The sequence below is a fragment of the Vanellus vanellus genome (genome assembly GCF_965231255.1).
Source record: "Vanellus vanellus genome assembly, chromosome: 17".
Classification (NCBI taxonomy): Eukaryota; Metazoa; Chordata; class Aves; order Charadriiformes; family Charadriidae; genus Vanellus; species Vanellus vanellus.
In genome coordinates this window covers 6,662,241-6,686,720 of record NC_138922.1, presented here as the reverse complement: position 1 = coordinate 6,686,720, position 24,480 = coordinate 6,662,241, and the positions used below count along the sequence as shown (strand labels likewise).

Genomic DNA, 24,480 nt, shown 5'->3' with positions numbered 1-24,480 from the left:
ATTCATCAGCCCCGGCCCCTCTTAGCCACGGAAGGGCAGGGGCCAGGGAGACTTCAGCATCCCTGGATGCAGGACCCCAGGGGAGATGGGTGCTCGGTAGAGAGCAAGGCTGGACTGCCAAAACAGCCTCTTCCCCAGCGCATCCTTGTCAGCATCCGCATCTGACGCGGGTCCCTCCGCAGGCACCCCAGCGTCCGCAGGCACCACACCTCTGCAGACACCCCAACCCTGCTGGCACCCCCCTTTGTCATCACCCTGAGCCCTCTGCCAAAGTGGACCGTGGCACGGGTGGGTTTGCATGGAGAGGGGGTTGGCCGCTGTCTCACTGACCCTACCGCCCATCCATCATCACAAGGGTTATTTTTTAAATCAGGTACCTAAAGCTGACCGCACAATTTCCAGGATCTGCTCCCCGCCTTTCGCACCTCTTCATTACCCAACAGTGCTGGTGCGGGTGTCACCCGGTGCCCTGGCAGACGGGGACCAGGGACACTCTGTGACAAGGGACAGAAAGCAGCTGGCAGCAGGCAGGGCACGGGCAGGGTGGCAAGCGCAGGGCAGCCAGCCCCGGGGAGCAGCGGCAGCACCACGGGGCACACACAGCCACATGTCTCCCGAGCAGCCCCAAGACTTCAAAACCTGTCTATAGGATGTAGGAATATATAAGATATATTGTTAAATCCTGAGCGTAATCATAATGTGTTGGTAGCAGAGCCCCGAGTGATGCGCAGCTCTTGGCAGACAGATGAGACATGGGCTTTCCTAAGTTTAAAATAAAACAATCTACGTGCCCGTGCACTGCGGGACTTTTTGTCCAGCCAGTTTTTTCCTCTACCAAGAAAACAATAAAAATGAGTAAAAGTATTTGTAGTAGTTTGCTGAAATATCTAAAGAAAGTAAATGAAAATCACACTGTTGCTCAGAAAAGTATCCCCAAAACAAATCCCTCTGCTATATAAATATAAAACTACAACAATGCAGCAGAGCCCGATGATCATTTTATTTCAGGAGCTGTTTGGAACATCAGCCCCAAAACTGATCAAACACAAACAACGGCATCTGCAGGGCGGTTCTCTAAAGCTTTCCCTTAAAGCAAATATACTTGTCAATTAATAAAAAGGATTTGTAATAAACAGCAATAGACGTCCCATAAAAAAAAAAAAAAAAAGATTTGTAATAAACAGCAATAGATGTCCCATCTGCGCGCGGATGGGAATCCTCCCAGCAGCAAAGCTGTTTGGTTCGGGTGATCTCGCGGTGTTTAATGCGCCGAGCAAAGGGAATGCGCTTTTTGCCAGTTTATTCCCCAAAGAGAGGGGAGCCGGTGCTCGTTAGTGTGGGGGTGGCGATTGCCCCCGTGGTCCCAGGCTAACGTGCATCGGCCCAGCAGCGGGTGGAAAGCGGAGGGAGGCTCCTCTCTCGGGCACGGTGCCGGCTGGTGGGGTTCAGGTGTCCGGGAGCACCTCGGTGCCTTCGGCGCCGCTGCCTCCCCCCGCGGGGTCCTGCAAAACCAGAGGGCGATTTGGCTGGGCTGGGGGCCGCAGGTCGTGTCGTCCCCCCCACAACCCCCCGAGTCCCTGGCAAAGGCTGAGCCCTTTTTGGCACCGTGGGGTGAGCTCCTTCGTATGGGGTGAGGCCGGTTTGCCAATCATTCCCACTGGTTTGGGTCCCGGGGGGGAGGAAGAGGAGGAGGCAGCAGCCTGCCCCCCCCGGTAGCCATCCTCCTCCCGGTCCTCTCCCTCATCCTCCCTCTGCCCTCGGCTCTGCTCTCTCTCAAAAGTGCCTGAGAGAAGAGAAACCTGGCTGTAAATTAGCCAGGAGGATTTTTCAATCTGAGATGTGCACTCCCCCCCTGCCCCCCCCCCAGCGCTGTTATTTCATCTCTTGGCTGCCAAACTCCCGGGAATTAATCCCGGCCGGCGCTGACAGCGTTTACATTCAGCGCTGCTCAGATAAACCATATCAGCCGGCGCAGCTGAAGAGGAGCCGGGCGCGGAAGGAAGGGCCGGCTCCTGCTCAGTGTCAGCCCCACCGGGGTGGGATGATTTTTTCCTGCTTTTTTTTTTTCTTTTTCTTTTTTTTTTTTTTTTTTTCTCCCCCCCAGGGGCTTTGCTCTGAGCAAGGAGCTGCTGAAAACCCTCCACTGCTCAGAGTGCCCATAGGGCGGTTCATACAGCCGGGAGCTCCTGGCTTTTATCTCCCTGCAGATAACGGAGAAGAAGAAGGGACGTGTCCTTCAAGCCGGTGGGGAGCCTGCGAGCTCGGTCTCCTGAGGTTTCTCACCCTGTGCTGCCCAGCACACAAGGGAGGGCTTCTCCTCCCCGCCAGCACCACAGCCTGGGTTTTAATAGGTATTTGTGCAGCACAGTTATTGTATATTCTCTCTTTTAATCTCCCCCTCGCAGATGTATTTCTGTCTCTCCCTTGCGGTAACCTCCTGGCTCTCCCCTTGGCTGGCACTGGGTGCTGGCGGGACATGGAGACGCGATGGAGATGTGCCATCTCTGAGCCAAATCTGCATCGCCGGGCTTGTGAAACTGTAATTCCCCAAGCACGTGGCAGGCGCTGGGCAAGGAGTGCGGGACCCCGTGGCCAGCGGTGTGGGGCGGATGGGCTTTCCCAGGGCTGGAGCACAGGAGACAGGCTGGGAGCACACCTTGTGCCATTCCTTAGCTGCCAAATTCCCCTTTCCCTTCACTCCCCAGCCTGTCAAACATCACTGGGACCACCGAGGTGGTGTCCGAGAGCTGAATCTCCTCCAGATCCCTCGGGAGAGGGTTCCCTCCTGCAAAGCAGCATCCCCGGGCTGTGACGCGTGGAAACAAGGTGGGTTTAGCCCCCTGTGGGCACAGGGAAGCGGGAGGGTGCGAGCCCATCACCCGAGCACCTGGGCCAAGTTTTCAGTGTATCGTCAGCCTCATCCTCCCACCCTGTCTCCTTTTCCACCAGCGCTTGCAGAGCACTGGTGTGACCGCAGGGTCCGGGTCACGGTGCGATCGTCACAGCCACCACGAAGTGACGGGATTTGGGGGTAAATATTAGTACGAAGTGAAGGGCTGTGTACATATTTTCTCCCTGCAAGGTAATCCTGAAATTCCCAGCTCCTTTTCAACAAGCCATTGGTAAAAACAGCTTCGTGTCAGCATCCACCGGCCACCACCGGTTCTGGCTCGTCTCAGACCAGCGTGCAAAGGTCTAAGAGCTTCAGGTGCTCACTGCAACCTCCTCCTTTGCTTGTGGTTTCCAAGCCAATGTTTCCCATCTGGAGCATAGCAGCGTGTGGGCTTTGCTGACCGTTCGCTTCCCCCTGGAAGTGTGTACAGGATGTGGCGGAGACTCCGAAGAGGGCTTACTAATTGCAGTTTCCCCCAAAAAAAGAGACACAGAGGGAGAAGACAGATTGAACCAGGCAGTTTTTCCCCTCCCGACATAGGTTGCCCTGTGGTTCCCTTCTCCATGGCTGTGGCCAGTTGGACTTGCTTGGGCTAAGCTGTAGGGGAAAGCATAAGCTCCCCTAGCATGGCCACCTCGGTCCCCGTAGCCTGGGGACCCCGGACTAGCTCAAGTTCCCGCTCACACAAGAGCTACCACTGTAGCTCAGTGTAGGGCTGGAGAACATCGTCATTGCCTTCAGCCCAACAGAAAACAAGCCAGCATCAGGGTCCCCAGGACCCTGGGCAGCCTCCAAGGCACCGATCTCTGCCCTCCTCCTTCTCAGACTCCACCGGGGCCCCCCCAGCCTCAGACTGGGATCCTAAGCTGGGATCGCTCCCCTTAAAATTGCTTGTGGCCAGGTGCTGGTGGTTTCTACCACCCCAGTGGGATGAGCTTTGGCTTCCCTGAAAGCCCGTTCTGAATTGTGCTGAGGTACTCGGCATCAGCAGAGAGGAGCACAATAAAGAGGATGGCTCGGATTTCTTTCCCAAGCCTTGCATCCTGAAAAAACGGGGCTTAGCTTATAGGACCATAACACGAGTTTGTCTGTCTGTCTGTCCAACCGTCCTTTGCCAACAACTTTGGAAATGTTGGCCAGCCATCAACCACATTTGACAGAGGTCTCAAGCGTATCGCAGGCCTGTTTTGCAAAAGAGGGAGCTGGAAAGACCCACGGAGGGAAACCACAGCGCGACCCAACCCCATTGGGACCCAACCCGCTGCAACGCGATGCAGCCACAGTGTAAGGCACAGGAGAAGCCGCGCGGGACAGAGCCGCGGAAAACCTGACTCCTGCTGCTCAGGGAGCTGTTTGTTATGTTTAAAGGCTGGGAACTACCTCACAGTCCTTGGAGGTTGTGGTTGCTGCATCTTGTGGCCATCACCACCACAGGTTTCACGCCCAGCTCTGCCCTGCTGCCTCCCGCGGCGGAGAGGAGCCTTCGTCTCGGTGCCTGCTCGGATTCACGGGCTACGGAGGCTGCGTATCAGCCTTAGGACGTCTATTAGGGAAAATCCCCAGCCGGTCCCATGCAGTTCACCCTCCCTACACGCATTTTGGGCTGGCGAAGGCACAGGAACAGCTCCTGATTCAGGGAGAGCCCCCGGAGGTTTGCGCAACATACCTGCAAGCCAAGCAAAGATCGCAGAGGAGGAGCGGACCTTCCCCTTCTCACTGGAGCCCGTCAATACAACGCCACCTCCACCGCCCCCGGTGCAGAAGGACAGCGAAGGGCTCATCTCCTCTCTTCGCCGCTGCTTTCCAGCCACAAAGCTCCCTCACTGGTGCCCCAGAGCGAGCAGGAGCTCACAGACCCATCCGGCCACGGGGCAGCCCCCCGACATCCCCCCACCTCGCAGCCACCCCAGCGGAAAGAAACCAAGAAGAGCTGGAGGGGTTTGATTGATTTATCCACTGAAGATACAAGTTTCGGTTTAATAACACCATTCTGTCCGGTTACAAACATACTAAAAACCTACAAAAAGAAAAACAAGTTACACCCATCGTACACGAAACGGCATGTATAAAACCAGCACGGAAGCGCCGAGAAACACGTACATGAACAGTATCCGCAGCAGTAAGAGGAAAGACACGGAGTTACATCAGACCACGCCGGCTCATGTCTGTGGGTCACGGTGGGACTGGTTAAGACATACTAACAATCAGAGACAGCTTTAGCTATGGAAAATAATTAGCGCCGCAGTCTGTTAAATAGGTCAGACCCAGGCGGGTAGTTTTATCCCTCCCTTTCTGTAAGTTGGTCCGAGGTTAGCTCGCGGGTTTCCCTTCCACCCGTCCGTCTGGCATCGCTGGTGCTGGCCCCGAGCAGTCCTCGCGCTGACATCAGCGCGCCAGGGCGGGCGGCTTCCCTGCGGCAAGGGGCAGGGAAGGCCGAGCTCTGGCGCCGGAGGCCAGCCAGCCGAAATCTGGTCCCCACTGAAGTCGCTGGGCACCTCCCCAGAAAGCGGGGAGGTGCTGGGATCCCCTTTACTGGGGCAAACTGGCAGAGATGCAAGAGGAGTCCGTCCCCCCCAGGAGAGCTTGCGGCTCGGCTGCCTCAGGGATTTGCCTCACCGTGAGAGGAGCCGAGGGCGGTGGCACAAGGTCCTCAGGGGTTCCTTGTCTGAGGGGCATTGGGGTGAGACACTGGCCGGAGCTATAACCTGCCATGAGCGGTGGCCGTGGGGAAGGGGGACACGGTGGATGGGATCCACGTCCCATCCCAACCTAACGCTTCCCGTTGCCTCCAGCGCTGAGCTCCCTCTGACCCAACACAGCCTTGAACTTGGGATGGGGGGAGGGGGACAGGAGCTGGTTGATATGGGCGGGTGTCCCCAAAGGGAGCCAGGACGAGGTGCCGGGGGTGGACCCTGCCCCAGGGACACTGGATCTCGGCATTCACCTGCTGCTGGCAGGAGGCACAAAGGCTTTCCCACCTGGGTCGCGGGTCCAAGCCCAGCCCTGGGGCTGGCTGAGCCAGGGGCCCGATCCTGCCCTGGTTACAGGGGCAGCAGCTCCAAGCCGAGCGGGGCTGGGCTGGGGTGGCTCCTACGGGGCAGCCGCAACCGCATGGGCACCAGAAAGGAACAAGCAGGAGCATCCCGGCAACATCCCTGGGGCAGGCGAATGGGACTAGGGGACACGAGGGTCTCCTCCCAGGACAGGGGAGAAACCAGCTGATTCCCAGCACGTACTGGTGCCGTGCCATGCCATGCCCTGAGCCCCCAGCTTCTCGCTCATGAATTTTGGGGTGGGAAGGGGATCACTTTGCAAGTCAGTCCCGACTTGCCACTGCCAAGGAGAGCCCGAAGCGGGCATGGGCAGAGCCCTTATCTCAGCTGAAGTGCACCAGGAGGTGACATGTTGTGCCCCAGTGAGCAGGAGCTGAAGGGAAGGGGGGGGATAAAGGGGGCTAAAAGGGGACAAGAGGGTCCCCAGCAGGCTGCAGCGGCTTTCCAGGGGGGTGACGGGGCTGGCGGTAAGAGGGAGCAGCTGTGCACGCGTGTGCACCGGAGAGCCACACTCCGAGCCAGGACGCAGCCTCCCTTTCTGCTCTTCCACATGGCATTTATCAGCCCTGTCACTCTGGAATGGTATTTTTTCCTTTTTCTGTTCATTTTCATCTCTCTCCAGATGAGAGTTTTCCCCGATTTAAGCAACGCCTGCTCTGCTGCGGGCGGCGAGGACGGGGGCGTTCGCTTTATCTCCATCTCTTCCCCTCGCGAGCTCTGCCCCAGCCGCCCTCCCTGCTTCATTTTACTTCCTACAGAGCTGGTAAAAATAAACATGTTTTCGTTTGCATATATTCGACTGGCCTGCAATTTGGCTGACGGGGGAGCTCCTCGAGGGACGGCAGCTGCACACATCTGGATTCGCTTTAGAAAAATGTGCCTGGAAAAAAAGCCCGAGCCCAGCGTGCACACGCGTGGGTGCACGAGGTCACGGGCCAGTTTTTTTCTAGGGATGCCAAAAAAAAAAAACAACCCAAAAAAACCCTCCAAAACAGAAGAAACCAAGCCCTGTTCGTGGGTGCTGTGGTTTAGTGAGGAGAGAGGACCTCACTGCTGCTCTCCCAAAGCCAAAGCACTCAGGTGGGGCGGGAGTGAACGCGGGGATTTTCCAGCCACCCCAAAATCGCTTCCCTGCTCATAGCGACCAAGCCCGATTTTGGTTGTGGGAAGGGAGAGGAAGGGTTTGCACTGAAAAATAAAAGTTCCCACCTGAAGAATATTGACCCCAAAGGTTAACATGTGAACTTTGACTAAAGGTGAAACATCCCGGTATGGATATATCCTTGGCCCAGCATCCGCGGAGCACGGGGAATACATGAACTCATCAAAAATATGTGCCGCTGGCCCCGAGGTTTTGGCAGAAGTCAGTGAAGCTGTGCTCGTGAGAGTCCCGTGATGCACCCAAAAAAAAAAAAAAAAAAAAAAAATCTAACAGTCTTGCTCCAAGCGACCGCGCTCCAGCCTCGCACTGGAGCAAAGTCAATGACTGCACAGGTCTCTTCCCATCTGCAGAGGCCTAACCCCGACACAAACATCAGCAGCTGATGTTTGAAAGATGCCTCCACCAACGGTGCAAGGGATGAGAAGCTGCCTCGACATTTGGACATGAGCCGGAGGCAGCAGCTGCCGGCACCTTCACGGGTGCAGAATTCCGGGGGTGCCGACCCTAAATGACAGCCCACCCTGTCAGCAAAGTGGCATCACTTGTCACCCCGTGCCTGTCCCTTCCTTTTATAAACCCCGTGACCTTGCACGCTGACGTGCCAAGGGCAGCCGTGCCCCGAGTGGTTATTTCCACCCAACCCTCTACGTACGCCCAGGACATGCCGTGGATGCTGACTCCATCGCTCCTCTCCACCTGTTTTACTGTGGGACACGGGGAAGAAAGAACTGCAAGGCCAGGGAGAGTGGCCGTAGTGGCATCAGCGGAGTCCTGGGGCTATTTTGGGACTAATCCTGGTCCCAGGGCTCTGCAGGAAAGCAAAAGAGCTCTGGGGAACGCAGCCAAGAGGTTTAGAGCCCTCCCCAGATACCCCTTTGCCCCTAACCGAGCATCTAACCGAGCCCAGAAGAACAGGAGAAGACATCTCCTTCGTCGCCACCTTCACCAGTCGTCCCCCAGGGTCGCTGCCCAGGCGCGGGCTGCGCCAACATCGCGGCGCGAGCGATGGTAGGGGCAGGGCTGGGGTTTGGGGTTTGCCCCTCCATACAGGCTCCCACAGACCCCGAGCAGAAACCTGCTGTTACGGCCGGCAAAGGAAAGGGGAAAAACCCGACTTTTCTGGGAGCGGGCACCCGGTGGTGGCCACCCCCAGCGGTGCCAGGGCTGACGGGGCAGGGGAGCAAAACACCAGAAACAGGAAAAAAAACCCTATTCCCTGGGGATGATTAGACACACAGATGAACTGGCGGCGGGGGAACAAAGCCGGAGTTTCTGGCCGGCTGCTCTGGAGGGGGTAGGTCAGCCCTGGGGAGGGCTGCTTCCTCCCCCCCCCCCCCCAGCAGTGTCCCTGCGGTGGAGCAGGGAATGTCCCCAGGGCCGCCGTGGGGATCCCAGCCAGGGACTGCGGGCTCGCTGCCTGTCAAGCCGACATCCAGGAGAGAAGCTGGTCTCCCCCGGAAAGCTGCCAGCTCCCGAGGGCAGGAGGGGGATGAAGCCAGAGGAAACCTCAGAAGGGAACACCCCCCCTTCAATAGGTAACATTGCCATTAACGGTACAGCTTTAAAAATAACAGAGACATTTTGGGAAACATTGGGTGGCAAGGATGCCAAAGCTTCCTAGCACATCTGATGCTTCATTCCCAATTCTTTGGGAATCGGTCCCCAGAGCATCCTATAAATCTAAGCACATGTGTGCAGGAGGCAACGGGGCAGCTCCTCCTCCATTTTTTGTAACCGAAGGGGAAACTGAGGCAGCAAACCCACACAGACTCACCCCCGAGGTGAGGAGAAGCGAGTGTTGGAGGCAAGAGGAGTGCTGCGAGCCCCGCAGCCACCTCTTGTTTTGGGGGGGTGGGGTGGGGAGAGCCCTTTGCCAGGCACGGGCGGGAGCGCTGCCGGCCCCGAGGAGGGACGCAGCTCCTGCACGGGCTGATTTCTACCAGGCACTTTACCTGAAGGAACCCCGTTTCACCGAGAGGGCAGGAATATGCTCTATGTAACAAGGTTATTTATTAATTTTAACAGAGCAGGGACCTTTATTCGCACCCGGGAAGCCCTCCTGCTACGTCCAACTTCATCTTTCCCCCTCCTGATCACAGCCCGGACCCCCCCCCCCCTCCTTCTCACCGAGCGGGGCAGAGCCGCCCCAGCCCTGCACCCCCCTGCTGGGGGCTGCCAGACAGACCGACCTACACACACCAGCTCCCAGGGCAGCGGCACAGCGTGTGCCACCCATTCCCACCCTCATGCCCGCCCCCGCTGCCCATGGGAGATGAAGGGAGGCGGGTGGGCTCACCAGCTGCCCACATCTGGCAGAGGGATCCCACCTACGCGCCCTTCTCCGAGCCACGGGGGGAGGCAGCCCAGAGGCATCCCCCCTCCTTCCCCACTCTCTCAGGCCGGGGGAGCGCGTCTCTCCCCCCCCTCCAGCCCCAGGAGGGTTCGTAGCAGCCAGCCAAGGAGAGGGACCGGGGGTGACGGGGCAGGCGAGCACTGCTCCAGCCCATGGTGCGGGGCGATGGAGAGCTGAGAGCGGCTCCAGCCGCAGCCATCGGCCCTGCCAGGCGAATAGAGAAAGTGCAAAGCAAAGCGTTTTTGGGGGAAGCCGGCAGTCCCCATAAGCATCGTGCCCCCAAAAGCAAGGAGCCAGGTTTAGCCAGGGGGAGGGGGGCGGGGGGGGCTTCGCATGGAAAACGAAGGTCCTGCCGTTGGTCAGCAAAGGGGGCTGCGCATCACTGCGGCGCAGCAGAGCTTGCGCAAGGGACTTCGAGATGGCGCAAGGGAGGTGCAACGTTTGGGAGGTGGTGATGGACAGGTCAGGACAGCAAGATGGAGCCAACAACCAACGCTCTCCCCTCGTCCTCTGCATCCCCTTCCAGCATCCCTTGCAACGGCTTCACCCCGACCCACCCACACCCTTCGTGGTTCTATTTTTTTTTTTTTTTTTTGGCTTTAGTTTGTTTTTAAACCCCATGAAGATCAAATTGTGACTTGGCAGCTAGCAGAGTTGGCCCTGCCGGGCTCCCCAGACTGAGCGAAGATCTTGAGAAGAGACCAGAGTGAAGTCCTGGGGTGAGCAAAGCCCTCCCTGCCCCTCGCCCGGCCCCGCTGGCCGCTCACAGGGTGGCGGTGGGGTACTGCGCCCAGCCCACCTCCTTGTACGCCGCCGTCACGTGGGTGTAGATGAGGGTCCTCATCTTGGTCCAGGCGCCGTGCGCCTCCGGGGTGAAGTCATTGGCGTATTCTTCAGCAATGACCTCCAGCATGACACCAGTGAGTTTCTGGAGGGAGGTGGACAGCAAGGGGTTAATAACTCCAGGGAGCAGCTAACAGCAAATTTCGTTGGTTTTTTTTTTTTTTTTTTTTTTTTTCCTAAAAAAACCCTCAATTTAATCCTGTGGCTGACTTCTGGGAATGACAACCCTCTGCGGGACAGACAGACGTTCGGGAGGTCTATCGACACCCCAGGCAACAGGCAGGGCAGGGGGAGGCTGAGACCCAGGATGACTGGGTTCAAGCATCTCCCTAATTTGTACACCTCAAATTATTTAGTCCCTTCAAAAAAAAAAAAAAAAAAAAAGGGACATAGGGCCACAACCATGCCAGAGGGGCCGCAGGCAGGAGGGTTCCCCTAGGCAGGGGGAGGTATGTGATGCTCCAGCGTTGGCTGCGTCTGGGGACAGCGGTCTGCATGGGACAGCATCGCTTTGGGATACTGCAGCCGTGTGGGGAGCAACCCCCATGACCAGCCAGCCTCCTCCGGGTGAGGACAGGCAGCACCCACTCGTCACAGCTCCCTCTCTCCTGTCCTCTGCCCCATTTCTAAAGCATCCCAGATATTTATTTTTTTTTTTTTCCTCTCCCATCCTTTACCTTAAAGTAGATGGGCTCCACTTTGTGCTTGAGGGCATGGGCCTTGCCCACCAGGGCCAGAACAGAGGAGACTTTTTCGGAGTCATTGAGGTTCTCCACCACAGTGTTAATGGCACCCATGACCCGCCGAGCGTGCTTACGCAGTTGCAAGCTCCTCTCCATCTCCAGCGGGTCCTCCATGTGCTTGAACTGGCTGAAGTACTGCTTGGCCGATGGGAAGTTGACAAAAAACCTTCAAGAAAGAATAGACACGAAATACCATCAGGAGGGTGAGAGAAGGCTGAGAGCTTCGAGAAAAGCATGGAGTGGTGAAGATTCTGGAAACCCCCTCTTGGATCTAACACAGCCAGGGTTGGTTTTCTCATTAAGTTCCCTGATAACTGTGGCATTCAGCTGCCTAAAAATCATCAGGTTAATGCCTTTCTCCCCAACCTTTCTTATCTGCTACAAGAGCTGGATACTCCTCTACAAAGCAGAGGCAAGACTGAGTTCCTGATACCCAGAGACTCCACCCAGGCGTGCCAGATGCTGTATACGTGCCCTCATCCATCATGTCCTGCCTCAGAGAGCCGGAGACAAGCACAAAAACCTCTCTTTATCCCAGGCAGCCTTTCCCTGCCCCTCTTCCCCAGTCCCACAACAGCTTCTTGGCCCCAGGGGCTTTATTCCTGCATGGCCACGCAGAAGAGGCTCCCCCTGCCCAGGATGCCCCCGACTTTCACAGATCAGCCCCACCAGAGCCTCCAGCAAGATCTCAGCCCTGAGCTCACATCACTGCTCATCTATGCCAGGAGCCGTTTCCCCCACCACAAGGACGCCCCAAACACCCAGCCAACCCCTCTGAGGGGCTGAGGACCCTCTTTTCTGCAGGATTAAATCAACCCCAATGAAATGCGGCTGAAGCAAATGAAGCTGCGGTTGCAGCTGACACACTGAGCCCCCCACCCCCCGGAGCTGGAGGAGGTTTGAAGGGTGCGAGTTGACGAGGTTTAGCTCCGAGGACACAAACACCAGCACCACCAATGCCAGCACCGCAGCCAGTTGCTCTCAGCAGCCAGGGCGGACTCTCGAGTCACATTAACCACCCCCTTCCACCCAATTTACACAGGAGAGAACCACATCAGCATTTGCCCCCCACCTCCCCCCCTTTTCCCCAGGTCTCTCCCTGCCTCCTCCTGGACCCCCCTTTACCTGGGCCAGTGAAAGATGCTCAGGAGGTGGCAGATGGCTCCCAGGGCTGTCCCCCATCATCCCAGGCTTCACACAGACTGCCTCCTCCGTAACCCCCTCCCCGAGCACCATCCCAAACCACGGGGACCCATCCCACCCCTTTTCTCAACCATCCCTACCTCCCTCCAGGACCAGGTGGGATCCTCTTCCCCACTCACCACTCCACGGATCATCCCAATATTGAGGACCAGGCTCATTTACCACTTCATTATCCTCCTTTCCCGCCCCCCCTCCCTTCCTTCCCCCGCTCCCTTGGCTTGTGAAGCTGGGGGGCATTGCCAAGGAAGCGGCATGAAGCAGAGCCTGGAGTGCACCGCCACTTCTGTTGCTTCCCCGAAGCATCTGGGATTCATCAGACAGCCCGAAATAGGTTTCGGAGGTGTGAAGAGTGTGCAGCGGAAAGGGTGGGGGAGGAAGTAAGGTGGAAGGGGGAGACAAGGTGTTGCTTTTAAAACCTGGAGGGGGACCCGTGACAAAACTCCTCTTGTTATTGTGCAGCCTTTCCCCCGGCAAAGCTCCTCCTGACACATCTGGTCCCTGTCAGGAGAAATCATTGCCAGTCACGGCTGTCTCCAGCTCCTGTCACCACAGAGATGCTCATTCTGTACCCTTCAGCTCGGAGCTGCCAGAGAGGAGGTCGGGGATGGACAATGGTCCCCCGGCCGGGGGACGGAGCCGGCTGGGGCCACACAGATAGCACCGTTCCCAGGATTCAAGACTTCTGCCCCAAGCATTTCCAAACAGAAGGACAAATGTTCCTCTCTGTTTTGACAGGACCATTTTTTCCATCCCACCCCAGCATCCTTTCGCCCTGTCCCATCCCTCTCCGTCGCTGGAGAAGCTGCTGCAGCCCCCGAACCCACAGCTCCGGCCGGCCCCCTCCAGCTATCGACAGCTAACACCCCGCTAAGGTCGGAGCTAAGGGTTTTGCCATCCCTGCTAGTGGATCTCTTCTTCCTCACCCTCTGGATCTGGCAGGCGCCCCCTCCGGGCGCTGGGAGCGAGGGGGTGCTGCTGGAATTGGGACCTGCTGCCCACAGACTACCCCGAGGCAGGGGATGGAGGCTGCCAGCCAGTCAGTGCACGCCTAAGCCTCTGAATTCCAGACCGTCGGAAGTTCCCTGAAAAGCCATATTAGATCTCAGCTCAAGGGCGTAATGCTGCGAAGACCCAGGGAATGAGCTGAGACAAATTCCTGGTCTGAGCCAGGCTCTTTCAGAAAGGGTACAGCAAAGGGGGACCGCCCCCTGCATCACTGGGGACCGCAGCATCCCTCCCCCAAGAGAGGGGACAACAGGGGCCGATGGCCTTCAGGAGCAGTGGCTTCACACCTCTCCCACAGCATCACCTCCACCTCTCTGCTGCTTTCAGCCGGCTGCACCAGGAGCGGAGATTGATTAGCCCCCCAAAAGTTCCCAACGGGGGTGAGACCAGGCCAGCGAAGGACCCAAATACTTGGGTTCCAACCTTCCTCCACTTCGCAGACCCTCGAGGCGATGCCCCCACGGGAACCGAGCCCGGCAGCTTTCCTAAGGGACCTGCGAGAGGGGCAGCAGCGGTGCTGGAGGGACGCAAAACCAGCAAACCCTGGCTCACGCGCTCAACCCCACGTGCCGTCTGCTCGCTTTCACCGGCGGCGAACTGAAACAGGGGAGCCCAAAACATCTTTGCTTCAAGTTGACAAGCAAACCCGTGGCCGGCCAGAGACCTGCAGCCATCTCGCCCTGGCCGGTGCCTCTCCGCGGGGCTGGAGAACGGCAGGAGCCTGCAGCAAGAACTTCTGGCCCGGAGCAAATATTTAAGTTGTCGAACCAAGAAAAAGAGGGAAAGAGGCTCGCTCAGTGGTAGTTGTTAATAAACAGGGAAGATTGATTTAACACAAAGGTTAAATATAACCAGAGGAAGAAATAAAATAACTCAAACAATAGTGAATTAGAAGAGGTGTCAGTTGGGATTTTTCCATCTACAGAACATTTTTTGAGAGTTCAAACATCTCAGGCTCTGGAATTTTGTTGGCTCATTACGTGCGTGTGCGCTTTGCGCTCTTTTTCTTCATCGGAGACATTAAAAAGATGATATTTACCATTGCATATCATACATAATGATGATTGATAGAAACCAGATGCCTGCATACCGATCTCATTAAATTTCTTTTTAAGCGATTCCATTCTGTACCCGCTAATTTGTACTCTGCAAGCTACATCTGGACCCAACCGACAGGATGTCAGGGTTGCTTTTCCTCTCTCTTTTGCCCTTTTAACAACTTTAAGGACACAACTGTTCCCAGTAGCAGAGCCAAAGGAAATAATTAAGGTGCAAAACCACTACAGTCACTGTGAACCTGTTTTCTGTTCAGGAGGAGAGATACCGCTTCTCCTCCCGTCTTCCTCCCTCTCCCAGACCCTGCAGAGCAAACCCCGCAGAGCAAACCCCGCACAGAGAAAACCTTCAAGCCCAGTCACCTCCTTCATTTCCCAGCTGAAAAAAAAGAAGGAAGCTGCTCTCTTGGTCCCCCTGAGCACCTAAACCCTTGATACTTCACTTACCATGTTTGCAAACCGCAGGGAAAAAATACCAGTGAGCCCTCGAGGCTGCTGGGGGGGCTTCAGCCAAACCCCCAGCCAGCACTTGTAGACTTTTTTTTTTTTTTTCCCCCCCCCCTCGATTTCCCTACCAATGCTCTCATGTTTTCTCTCGCCTCGTCCCTCTACGTGGGAGAAACTCTCTCTAACGCAGCCTGGAGTCTCTCCGTGTCCCTTTTCAAACCTCTCCTTCCAACTCCTTTCTGCTCGGGTGCCTACAAAGCAGCTGATAATGGGTAGGCAGGTGGTGTGTGGTGCTGCTATTTATTATGCTGAGGGCTGTCTCCTGCTTCGCCTGCACGTTCCCCCTGCTCCTCCCAGCCACCTGTAGCCTATCATCCCATTTTCAGGCTGGGCCAGGGGTGCTGGGTGCTGCCCTGTGACTACATCTCCCAGCCCAAGGTGAGAAAGGTCTCAGCCACGTCAATGCCACCGCCCGGCAAGACAGAAAAATTACTCTAATTGGCGTAAGAGGATGGCGCCTGCTTGCCCCCGCAGCACAGCTCTGCCCGTGTCCCTCTCTCCGAGGGCCCACGGACCGGGGGAGCTGGTGGTGGGCAGCGTCTCCAGCTCCGGCGCGGGAGGGCTGGAAGGAAAAGGGCCAAGCCCCCGGTCCACACGCTGATGCTAAATTCAACTTCTTCTACAGCTGAGGGAGAAGAGGTGTAGCTGGCCTCCCTCCAGGTGAAGCCCACGTCCCGCCGCACAGCCTGGGGAGCAGACTCCAGCAATGCGATGCCGAGCCGTGCTCGGCGGCCGTGGCCCCCCAGGCACTGCAGAGCCCCAGGGCAGAGGGACCAGGACACCCCGGTGAGGCTGGGAGGGGACCCAGCACCAAAGATGCGGCCAAATACATTTGGGCATGAGTTAGCAACCCCCAGGAGCACGTCCCGCTCGCTCGTGTGTGCGCAACTCACACCTCCAAGTCCTCATTGCTGTTGTCTTCCCCTACCACGTACGCGGGTTCAGCCCAAAGCCTCTTGGCTGCGTAGGTGAACCTTTAGGCTACGGGTAAGGACAGTTTCCATAACAGAGCCAAAGTGGCTTTCCCACATGCTCCCGGTTTCCTACGGCCCTTCGGTCAGTGCCTCCATCCACAGTGTCATCCTCATCCTCCACACGTGCGTCCCTGTCCCTCTCCACGGCCAAACCACTGTCCCTGCCCGTGTCCCTGCCCACTGGGTGACAGCAGCACCCAGGGACGGCCACATAGGTCCCCTCCACCCCGCCACCAGCACCGGCCACCCTTCCTACAGCTCTGCCGGGCAGGATCAGCAGGTATCAGGAAACGATGCTAAAATGTGACTCTTGCCTCCGAGGCAGGCGCATGGTGAGGATGGAGCTCACCGGAGCTCGGCTGTGTGTCCCCAACCCCCGGGGACGGCAGAGGGGTTTGAGGGTAGAAGACAATCCCCCGCTGGGTGGAAAAGGGGTAACCCAGATTCACAAGGACGTGGTCCCTTGCGCTGGGACCCGCCATCCATCCAGCAAAATTGGGAGCCCGAATTTTGCTGGCATCCACCACCGCCTCCCCTCTCCTAACACTCCCGTGACGATTTCCAGCAGCCCCGGCTCGGCGTTCCCAGCGGCCACGCCGGCCGCTCTCCCCCGGCGCTGTGCTCCCGCAGGATTGCCAGCCAGCCAGCGCTCCCCATTGCCCGGCCGCGCTCAGCGCCTGCCAACCCGGCAAGGGCTGTCCTGACATTTCCCTGCCTTTAATCAGCGCTGAAACTCCGCAGACGGGCGCTCGCCGAGCCGCCTTGGGAGGTACAACCCCGCTCCGCTGCAGCAGCCTCATTAACGGAACCAGTTAGCAGAGCGGAGGCTTGGCCCTCGCCTCCTGCTCCGGGGGAGGGATTTTCAGGGCTGGTATCGACACATCCAGCATGTCCTCAGCCACAGCCAGGGAAACCATCCGGGGACAGCATCCGACCTCCCCCCTACCCGTGCCTTTGCTTTCCCTGGCCAGGGATGTCCTTGCAGCTCTCGGGGGGTCGGGGGGGGATGTTTCTAGCCCCGTGATGCAAGGGCAGCCGTGGGATGTGGGACACGGGAAAGGCTCTTCTTGGGTCACCCCGAGAGCCGCTGGCAGCCCCGAGGCGGTGGCCGGCGCGGGATGCGGCGCGGGAATCCCCCCGCAGCCGCCTTGGCCGCGCCAGGGCTGGTTCCAGGTGCTGCGATCAGAGGGAAAAGGCAGCCGTAAAAAAAGGGGCTGTTTCTAGACGGAGCTGCTTAAACCCACACTCGCCCCCTTCACTGCTCCTGGGGGATGGGGGGTGGGGGGGGGCTGTTGTTTTGGAAAATGTTCCTCGTGCGCATCCTCGTCAGCAGAGCAGAGTCCTGCTGCTCTCGGTTTCTCCTCGTCTCCAGAAAAACATCTCTCCAGCTTGACCACAATGATTCACGAGCGCGTGACAAGCCGTGGGACAGGGCCATCACCACGCAGAAGGTCGGTCTTTTCATCGGGCCCTTTTCAAAGCGAGATATTGCAACAGGGGCATCTTTCCGAGCAGCTTTGCTCTGAAATTTGGCCTTCGGCAGCCAGGAACGGGCCCCTTCCCTACAGACACCTCCACAAAACACATTGGCTTTGGGGGTAGCTGCAAAATCTGCCTTTAAATGCCATTTTTGGGGTGGATTCAATCCGTTTTTTTTTAGATTCAGCTGGGAAATAAGGGATTTTCTGCATTGCCAGATTCATTACTCGGGCTCTTTGCTATTTTAACCTAAAACATACAATAACGTCTGGCATCCAAGGAGTGCTTTTATATTTCAAAGCTCTTTGCAAACAGTCTGAATCCAGGTGTGTTAGCTCAGGCTAAGCAGCTGTCGAAATCCGGGGGGGCCTGATCCTGCATTGGCCATCCTTTCGCTTCCCCTCCTACACCTCCTGAGAGGGAAAGAGCATGCGAAGAGTGATGGAGAAGGTAACAATTTTGGAAATTTGGAAAGCTGATGGGCCTGGAGTGAAGATGGAGGGAACAGCGATGGAGACACCCAGTGGATGCGGCACAGCCGGCGGTGGCTGTGGCCCGTTGCTTTGCCTGCGCTTGGCACGGCATTAACATTTGGTGCGGATTTGCCTGGGAGCGAATAGAAACTGTCCCCGGGTTTCATCCCCTGATGGGATCTGTAAAGTTTTGTGGTCCCACATCTGTGAGGGCGGTACGTGTGTGTGGGTGTGGGAGCGGACGTGTGTGACGATCGGGACAGGCTGCGGTTTTAGCCATAGCATCCTGGGCTTAATCGGGGGCTGCGGCGGAGCGATGTCCCCGACCCCCCCGCTGATGCTCACCCCTGCTCGCCGGGCTGCCCTCAGCCCCCGCGTGCCGCGGAGGGTGGGCAGCGGGAGGGCCGAGCCACCCGGGTGCTGGCATCCCCCCGCACAGTCCCGGAGTGTGGGGTATCGGCAATAAACCATCGTGAGGGCGTTGGAGAAAGGGGGACGCTTGGGGAGGGTGATGGCAGCGTGTGGGGCTAATTAGCGAGGGCTAATGCAGATGGCAGAGCTGCCCTGCTCCCCGCGCACGCCCGGGCTCCCCTGCTGTGAGCTCTCTAGTCAGGGATGTTTTTCTAAAAGGACCGATTCCTAAATTACAGATGGAGAAACTGAGGCACAGCAACGAGCTGGGGAGGCTACGGGTGAGCTGCAGCCCAGCTCTCCCCGCCGTGCTGGCTGACGTGCCCGCTTGGGAATGACCCAGCCGAAACGCATGGCCCCAAATGTGCAGGTCGAGGCTCCATCTCCATCTCCATCTCCATCTCCATCTCCATCTCCATCTCCATCTCCATCTCCATCTCCATCTCCGGCTCCGGCTCCGGCTCCGGCTCCAGCTCCGGCAAGGGTTAAGGCAGCCGCTGCGAGATGGAGCCCGCAGAGGCCCCTGAGCTCCGGAGGAGGAAGATGAGCATGGCGAGGCGAGGACACTCTGCTTCCTCTGGTGCGAGGCTCCCCCACCGAGGAAATTGTCAATTAGCGACATAGTTTTAACCACACAGCGCAGATTCCCATGATCCGGTGGCTGCTCAGCCAGAAGTCCCCATTATTCGTGTTTATGTCCCCTGGGAGCCCGGCGGCCCTGCGCGATCAGGACCCCACCGCGCTGCTGGCAGGACTGCAGGGGTTTGCTATGGCTTCAAGCACCGAAGGGCTGGGAACATGATGCCCGGCTGTGTGCCTCAGTTTCCCCATCTGCAACGCATGGAAGGGCTGGGGGTGGAGGAGGGACAGAGGGAGCCGGACTGAGCTCCGGCGGGACACCGGCACCGCAGCCCTCCCCATCGCTGCCTCCCTGCTTCCACCCTCGGGGCACAGGATCAGGCCCCCGGTTCATTTTGACCCTTTATGTCCAGAGGCGCTGCAAACCCCCAGCCCTTCCCCTCATGGGAAAAAGTCATTCCCTGCCCTCAGCAGCTCCAAAGGGATGGAGTGGGGATGGAACAGGAAAGCACGGAGAGACCCTCCAGACACAGGAGAGAGTCTGCCACCGCACACGGGCAACACTCCGGTTGCAAACCCGCTAACAGAAATGTGGCTGCTAACAGATTTCCCTGCTTTTACTGGTGTGCACAGTGGGGTTGCACCAAAGGGGGGCCCACAGCCGTGCACCCCTCTTCCCTCTCCCTGCCCACCCTTGGGCCCATCACCGTCTGCCTCAGTTTCCCTAGCAAGGCGATGAGCACCACCAGTGCTGTACCGGTAAAGCTGGCAGGTTGGCTGGGGCAGCTTGCAGCCCCCCCCCGGGCACATCCCACGCCTGCGCACCCAAAATCCGCTGGGCAGGTCAGCTCGCACCACACCGGTGGCCGCCCACCACCCCCTCCCCAGTCCCGACCTCTGGAGCTGCTGAATCATGTCTTGGGAAGCGGCTGCCGCCTGCCCGCGCCGCCCCGGGCTCCCGGCGGCCTCCACGCATGACCCACTTCTCCCGGCGGCTGATGCCGGCTGGGAAACGCAGCCCGGAGAGCAGCGGACACCGGTGCTCCCAATCCCGGCCAGGGCTGCCCTCGCTTTCTCCAGGAATACGCTTCCCTCAGGAGCTCAGGGTGAGCTCGCCGGAGCCCGCGGGGATAACGGGGCGCACGGCAGCAGCACGAAGCCCTCGCCGGGGATGGGGTTTGCTGCCACGGGGGACGGACGGACGGACGGACACACAGCCCAGCCACGGCACGGGGATGCAGGTTGGATGGTAGCTCTCCCAAATTGCACCGCCATCCCCGGGGACGTGCACCGAAAGCCCAGACCTCACTTTAAGCATCCCAGGGAAGCTCTGGTGGAGGGAGCGGGTTTAGCCAGGACATGCCAGGGAACATGCCGTGGCCAAGCATGCAGAGGCGCCCAAGGTGCCCCGGGGTCACCCTAGGTCCCAGCTCAGTCCTACCCTGTTGGCACAGTGGGGGGAAACCCCTCACCGCAGTGTCACAACTCTCCCTGGAAAAAAAAAAAAAACAAACAACCCAAACACCAGACCAGAAACTTCTACTGGGAAAGTTTGAGTTGGGACCAGAGCTTGGCCACATGGTCCCTGCTGCCACAACTTGCTGTCCCTCGTCCCCCGCCTTGCTTCGAGCCCCGTGACTGCGCACAGGGACACCAAAAGCAATGAGCTGCCCCGGGTGAATCCCCCATGGCATTGCCACGAGACCCTCGGTGCCAGCCGTGGGCACCCGGCCACCTCCCCTGTGCGGGGGGCACCCGGCTGCGCTTGCGGATGGGGCCATGGCATGACCCGGGTGCCGGACAATGACCTGGCCGTGTAGGGCTGCTGGCCAAGCCTCGTGCCGAAGCTCATGGGATGAGGAAAAGGGGGATTTTGCATCCCCCAGACCTCTGCCACCCAGCTCAGATGGGTTTGGTGTCCCCGGCCATGGGGCTGTCGCACCTCCTGGCCACCCCGGTTGGGTACGTGGCTGTGGGGGAATGGGCTCAGGCGTCAGCCGGCTCTGAGAGAAGGAAATGTTTCAGAAGGAGGCAGAGAGGGGACTCAGATGTCAATTGGGATTCTCTGCAGAGGGGTCTTGCTAGGAAAATCCCATTGCAGTGCTGGTGGCGAGCCGGGAGGGGAACCGGCTCTGCTCACCGGCACGTGCCAAGAGCCTCTCTGCAGATCCCGCGGGCTCGGGGCATTAGCTCTCAGCCTCCTGGAAAACTTTTGGACTATTATTAATAAACAGCGCGTCCATCCAAGGGGTTCTCCGAGCACCCGCAGTCCCCTGCTGCAGGAGCAAAGCGGGAAGGACACAGCCCAGTCCCCCCTGTCTCCTACCCGGGGGGTCTGGGGTTGGGTCCAGCGGGCGCCCGAGCAGGGGGACCCCTGCGTTGCTGGTCCCAACGATGGGCGGTGGGAGCTTTGCCTCTCCCGAGAGCATCTTTGCTGCTTGCCGACAGGTCAGTGCGGGCATCTCGCCTGCCCCTCTCCTCTCCCCTCTTAAATAAGGGAAACGGCCTGCTGCTGCTGCACCCCACGGACACCCCAAACTCCCAGTGTCCGCGGGACCCCATGCGATCCCCACTCGGCGCTTTCCCGGGGTACCCGGACAAGGGTCGCAGCCCCATACAACGCAAGAAAACCCACCTCTGTTCCCCACCTCAAGAGCATCATCTCCCCCGTTTTGGTTTCAGGCGCAGACGCGGGGCTGCCCATCTCTGCCGCACAGCCCCACGCTCTCGGGCGATGCTCCGCACCCCGCTCCCGGGGCGGCTGGGTCCCATCCCACCCCCCCACACCCCCCCCCTTTCCTCGCTGCCCCCCTCTCCTGCCTCTGCCCCTCACACCCCCCGTTCCGCCGCCAACTTCAGCGCTCTCCTTCCCGCCGACGCTGCCGCCGGAGGGACAGATGGTGCCCTCGGAGACACACCTGCTTGGGTTTTATCTTGGCTCCCAACTTGCATTATTTCACCCGCCAGCCTGCTACGTACCGATGCCATCCGCACGCAGCTAACTGAGGCGGGGGGCGGGGGGGGTGTGCGTGTGAAAAAAAATACCCCCCAACCCACCCAAGCCCCGCGAGCGGAGCCCGGCGCTGCTCTCCCCCCGCCTCCACGGCCCCCCCAGCTCCGTCCGCCGGCTAAGGTGACCTTTGCGAGGGAAGCAGCTTCTCCCAAAGTCCCCGGCAAGGCTCCCCCCCGCTCCCCCCGCCGCCGCCGCCCGGCTCAAAGGTGTGGAAATCAGAGGAGTGCTGTGAAACCCTCCCTGCTCCCAGCCAGCGAATGCACCCAGCCAGCTCCCCACTCCCTGTCATTCATCCCCCCTCAGTTATATATATTGTTCTGCCTCTTTCTCAGCTCTAAAGAGATTTAGTTGGATTTGCTGCTTCCTTTTTTTTCGGTTGTTTTTTAAATACCTGATGAGTATGGAGACCCCAACGTCCTCGCAGTTTGCATATACTCTGCTCCATGTCTCTTGAATAACCTTTTTTTCTGCGTCTGAAATCTCTTCACTTCTTTCCCATCTCTCAATCTCCATTTCTCCCTGGACTTTCTCCATGAAAAACAGCCGGCACGATCCTCCGGGAAGCCAGGAGGAGATAAAGAGAGATGTGTGTGAGCGGGTATATCCTGCGAGAAGAGACAAGGTGTTTGCTCAGCGGCCGTGCGGGTGCTGGCGGCTCTGCCGACGTGTGGATGTATATGCCTGTGTGCGAGCGCGGCTGCCTGTCGGCGTGTTTATATATGTAATTTAAAAAAATATCCCGGAGGTATGATGCATGCGATTAGATTTCAGATCTCCTAGTGCTGCCCATGGCTGTAGTTAGCTTCAGCTCGCCTCGGATGCGTGTGGCTGACTGATGGGGAACTGCCTAAAAGTAAAATATTCAAAGGCATTGCAAGACCAGCCTCTTCACCAATGTGTGAACGTGAGCTCACTTTCTCCCTCTCTCCTCCTCTCTCCCACTCCTCCCTCCTTCCCTTTTTTTTTTCCTCCCCGAAAGGGAGGGATGAGGGAGATGTTCTGGGCAACATCAGGACGGTGCTGGGGGGGAGCGGGGGGAGGTAGGGCTGGAAGTTGGTTTGGTTGGGTTTTTTTTTTTTTTTTCAGCCCTTGTAAACAGCTCAGAGGAGATTCAGAATCCCAAGTGCCGAGTTAAAGTTATCCCAACCGCTGGCTGCGCTGAGCTCTGCCTCGGCTCTGCCCCTCGCGCTCCCTTATTTCGCCGGCGGTTGTGTTTTGAAGGACAGACCCTCTCTCGCCTCTGATTCTGGGGCTGCACGGAGAGCCGGGGCAAGGGGGGGGGGCGCGAGGTACCCCCACCCACCAGCATCCCTCTGCCACCCAAAAGACATCATGGTCTGTCCCACGGGGTCTTTTTTAATGATGAGAATTTGTTCTCCCTTCTCGTGGCAGGACCCAATTGTGAAGCGATCCGGAGTTAAGGCACTCGTGAAACGAATATATTATTGTTGTTCTGCGATCGCGCCGCTCCTGGCAGCATCTTGGCAGGGACGAGGAGCGCGGAAACACCTTCACGCCAGGCTTCCCGCTGCCTTCGTGTGTGTGCTTTTGGGCTGTTTTTTTTTTTTTTTTTTAACCCAAATGCCATTTTCAGCTCCCTGACAATCCGGCATATTAAACCCGCAGCACAGTCCATTTGCACAGAGAGAAGGAAAATACTACAGAGACTTGTAATAACCAACAATCCCCCAGAGGGGGATGAGAGACAAGAGAAGCAGCCTGGTGTGCACAGCCGCCTCCCGCACCCTGGCAGGGCAGACAGACAGACAGACAGACAGACGGGCTGAGGGTGCAGCTCAGACACCCGGGCAGGCAGGGGCTGGGGGGTGGCTGAGCCCCTTTTGGGGCTGGAGCTATGTTATTGCGGACCTGTCGAGGCAAAAAGCTGTATTTCTCCTCAAAACCAGCCTGGGTTAACAGCAGCCAGACCGGCGGTGTCAGCAAATTTGCTTTTGCAGATTTAACGAGAGCTGGCGGAGAAGATGCTGCCCACAGGTCCCCCCACTGTGGGTCTCCCACCGAATTTGTGCTGGGACAGACCGGGAGCCCCACGCATCCGTGAACCCCTGGGTTTGGGGACACAAAGCTCGGCTCACCTGGGAGCTGCCGAACCCACCAGTGTGCAAACGCAGCAGCGCGGCCAACCCTACCCGGCCGGAGGTCGGGCATCATTCAGGTCCCCAATAACACCACCGCCGGCTTCCAAAGCATGAGATTTTCACCAGCCAGCTTAAAGTTTGGAATTTTCCTTCTGTCCGTTAGCCACTGGGATGAGCACCCGTGAGCCCAAGCTCAAATATTAACTACAATGTCCCCAGGTGGCCACCACGCAGCAGAGAAAGCCCTCTGTTCCCAGGATGGCGTGGCTAAGCGTACCGCCCTCCCCTAAAAATGCAGAGGAAGAGGCGCTGCGCTTAGACCCAGCTTAAAACCAGAGCAAAACTGCAATGCAGCGCCAGCGCTTTCAAAAAGGGGAAAAAACTCAAATATGAAGGCTTGGGAGACGATCTAGGTGGAGCATTGGTTAAGTTATTGCTTAAGGACTTTTCGAAGCTTTCGTACCTCGTGCCTTAGTGGATAGGGGGCTCCCAGCATGGTACCCCGTTACGCGGTGACCCTGGCTGCAGCCGGCGCTTCGCCTCGCTCCCCGCCACCGGGAGTCAAAGGGTCTTGGCTCAAGAGTCTCCACTTAGAAATACTAGAATATTAGAAAATATTAGAAAAGTAAGTGAGA

General features: G+C 58.1%; 1 protein-coding gene across 1 annotated transcript; it reads right to left on the bottom strand.

Annotated features, from left to right (window-relative positions):
- Positions 1–993: 993 nt before the first annotated feature.
- On the bottom strand, positions 994–22,563 carry CYGB (cytoglobin). The gene is made up of 4 exons (XM_082491971.1): positions 22,138–22,563; positions 10,982–11,213; positions 10,261–10,389; positions 994–1,502 (listed from the first exon to the last, which is right to left on the bottom strand). The coding sequence occupies exons 1-4, from the start codon at positions 22,278–22,280 to the stop codon at positions 1,446–1,448; spliced, it is 561 nt and encodes a 186-aa protein (XP_082348097.1). The 5' UTR covers positions 22,281–22,563; the 3' UTR covers positions 994–1,445.
- Positions 22,564–24,480: the final 1,917 nt, after the last annotated feature.

Excerpts from the sequence above, each read along its gene's own strand:
- CYGB (XM_082491971.1), bottom strand. The coding sequence starts at position 22,280 with ATGGAGAAAGTCCAGGGAGAAATGGAGATTGAGAGATGGGAAAGAAGT. Across the intron at positions 10,390-10,981 it reads TGGAGCCCATCTACTTTAAG|AAACTCACTGGTGTCATGCT; the intron begins GTAAAGGATGGG and ends ACCTCCCTCCAG. Across the intron at positions 1,503-10,260 it reads TGACGGCGGCGTACAAGGAG|GACCCCGCGGGGGGAGGCAG; the intron begins GTGGGCTGGGCG and ends CTGGTTTTGCAG.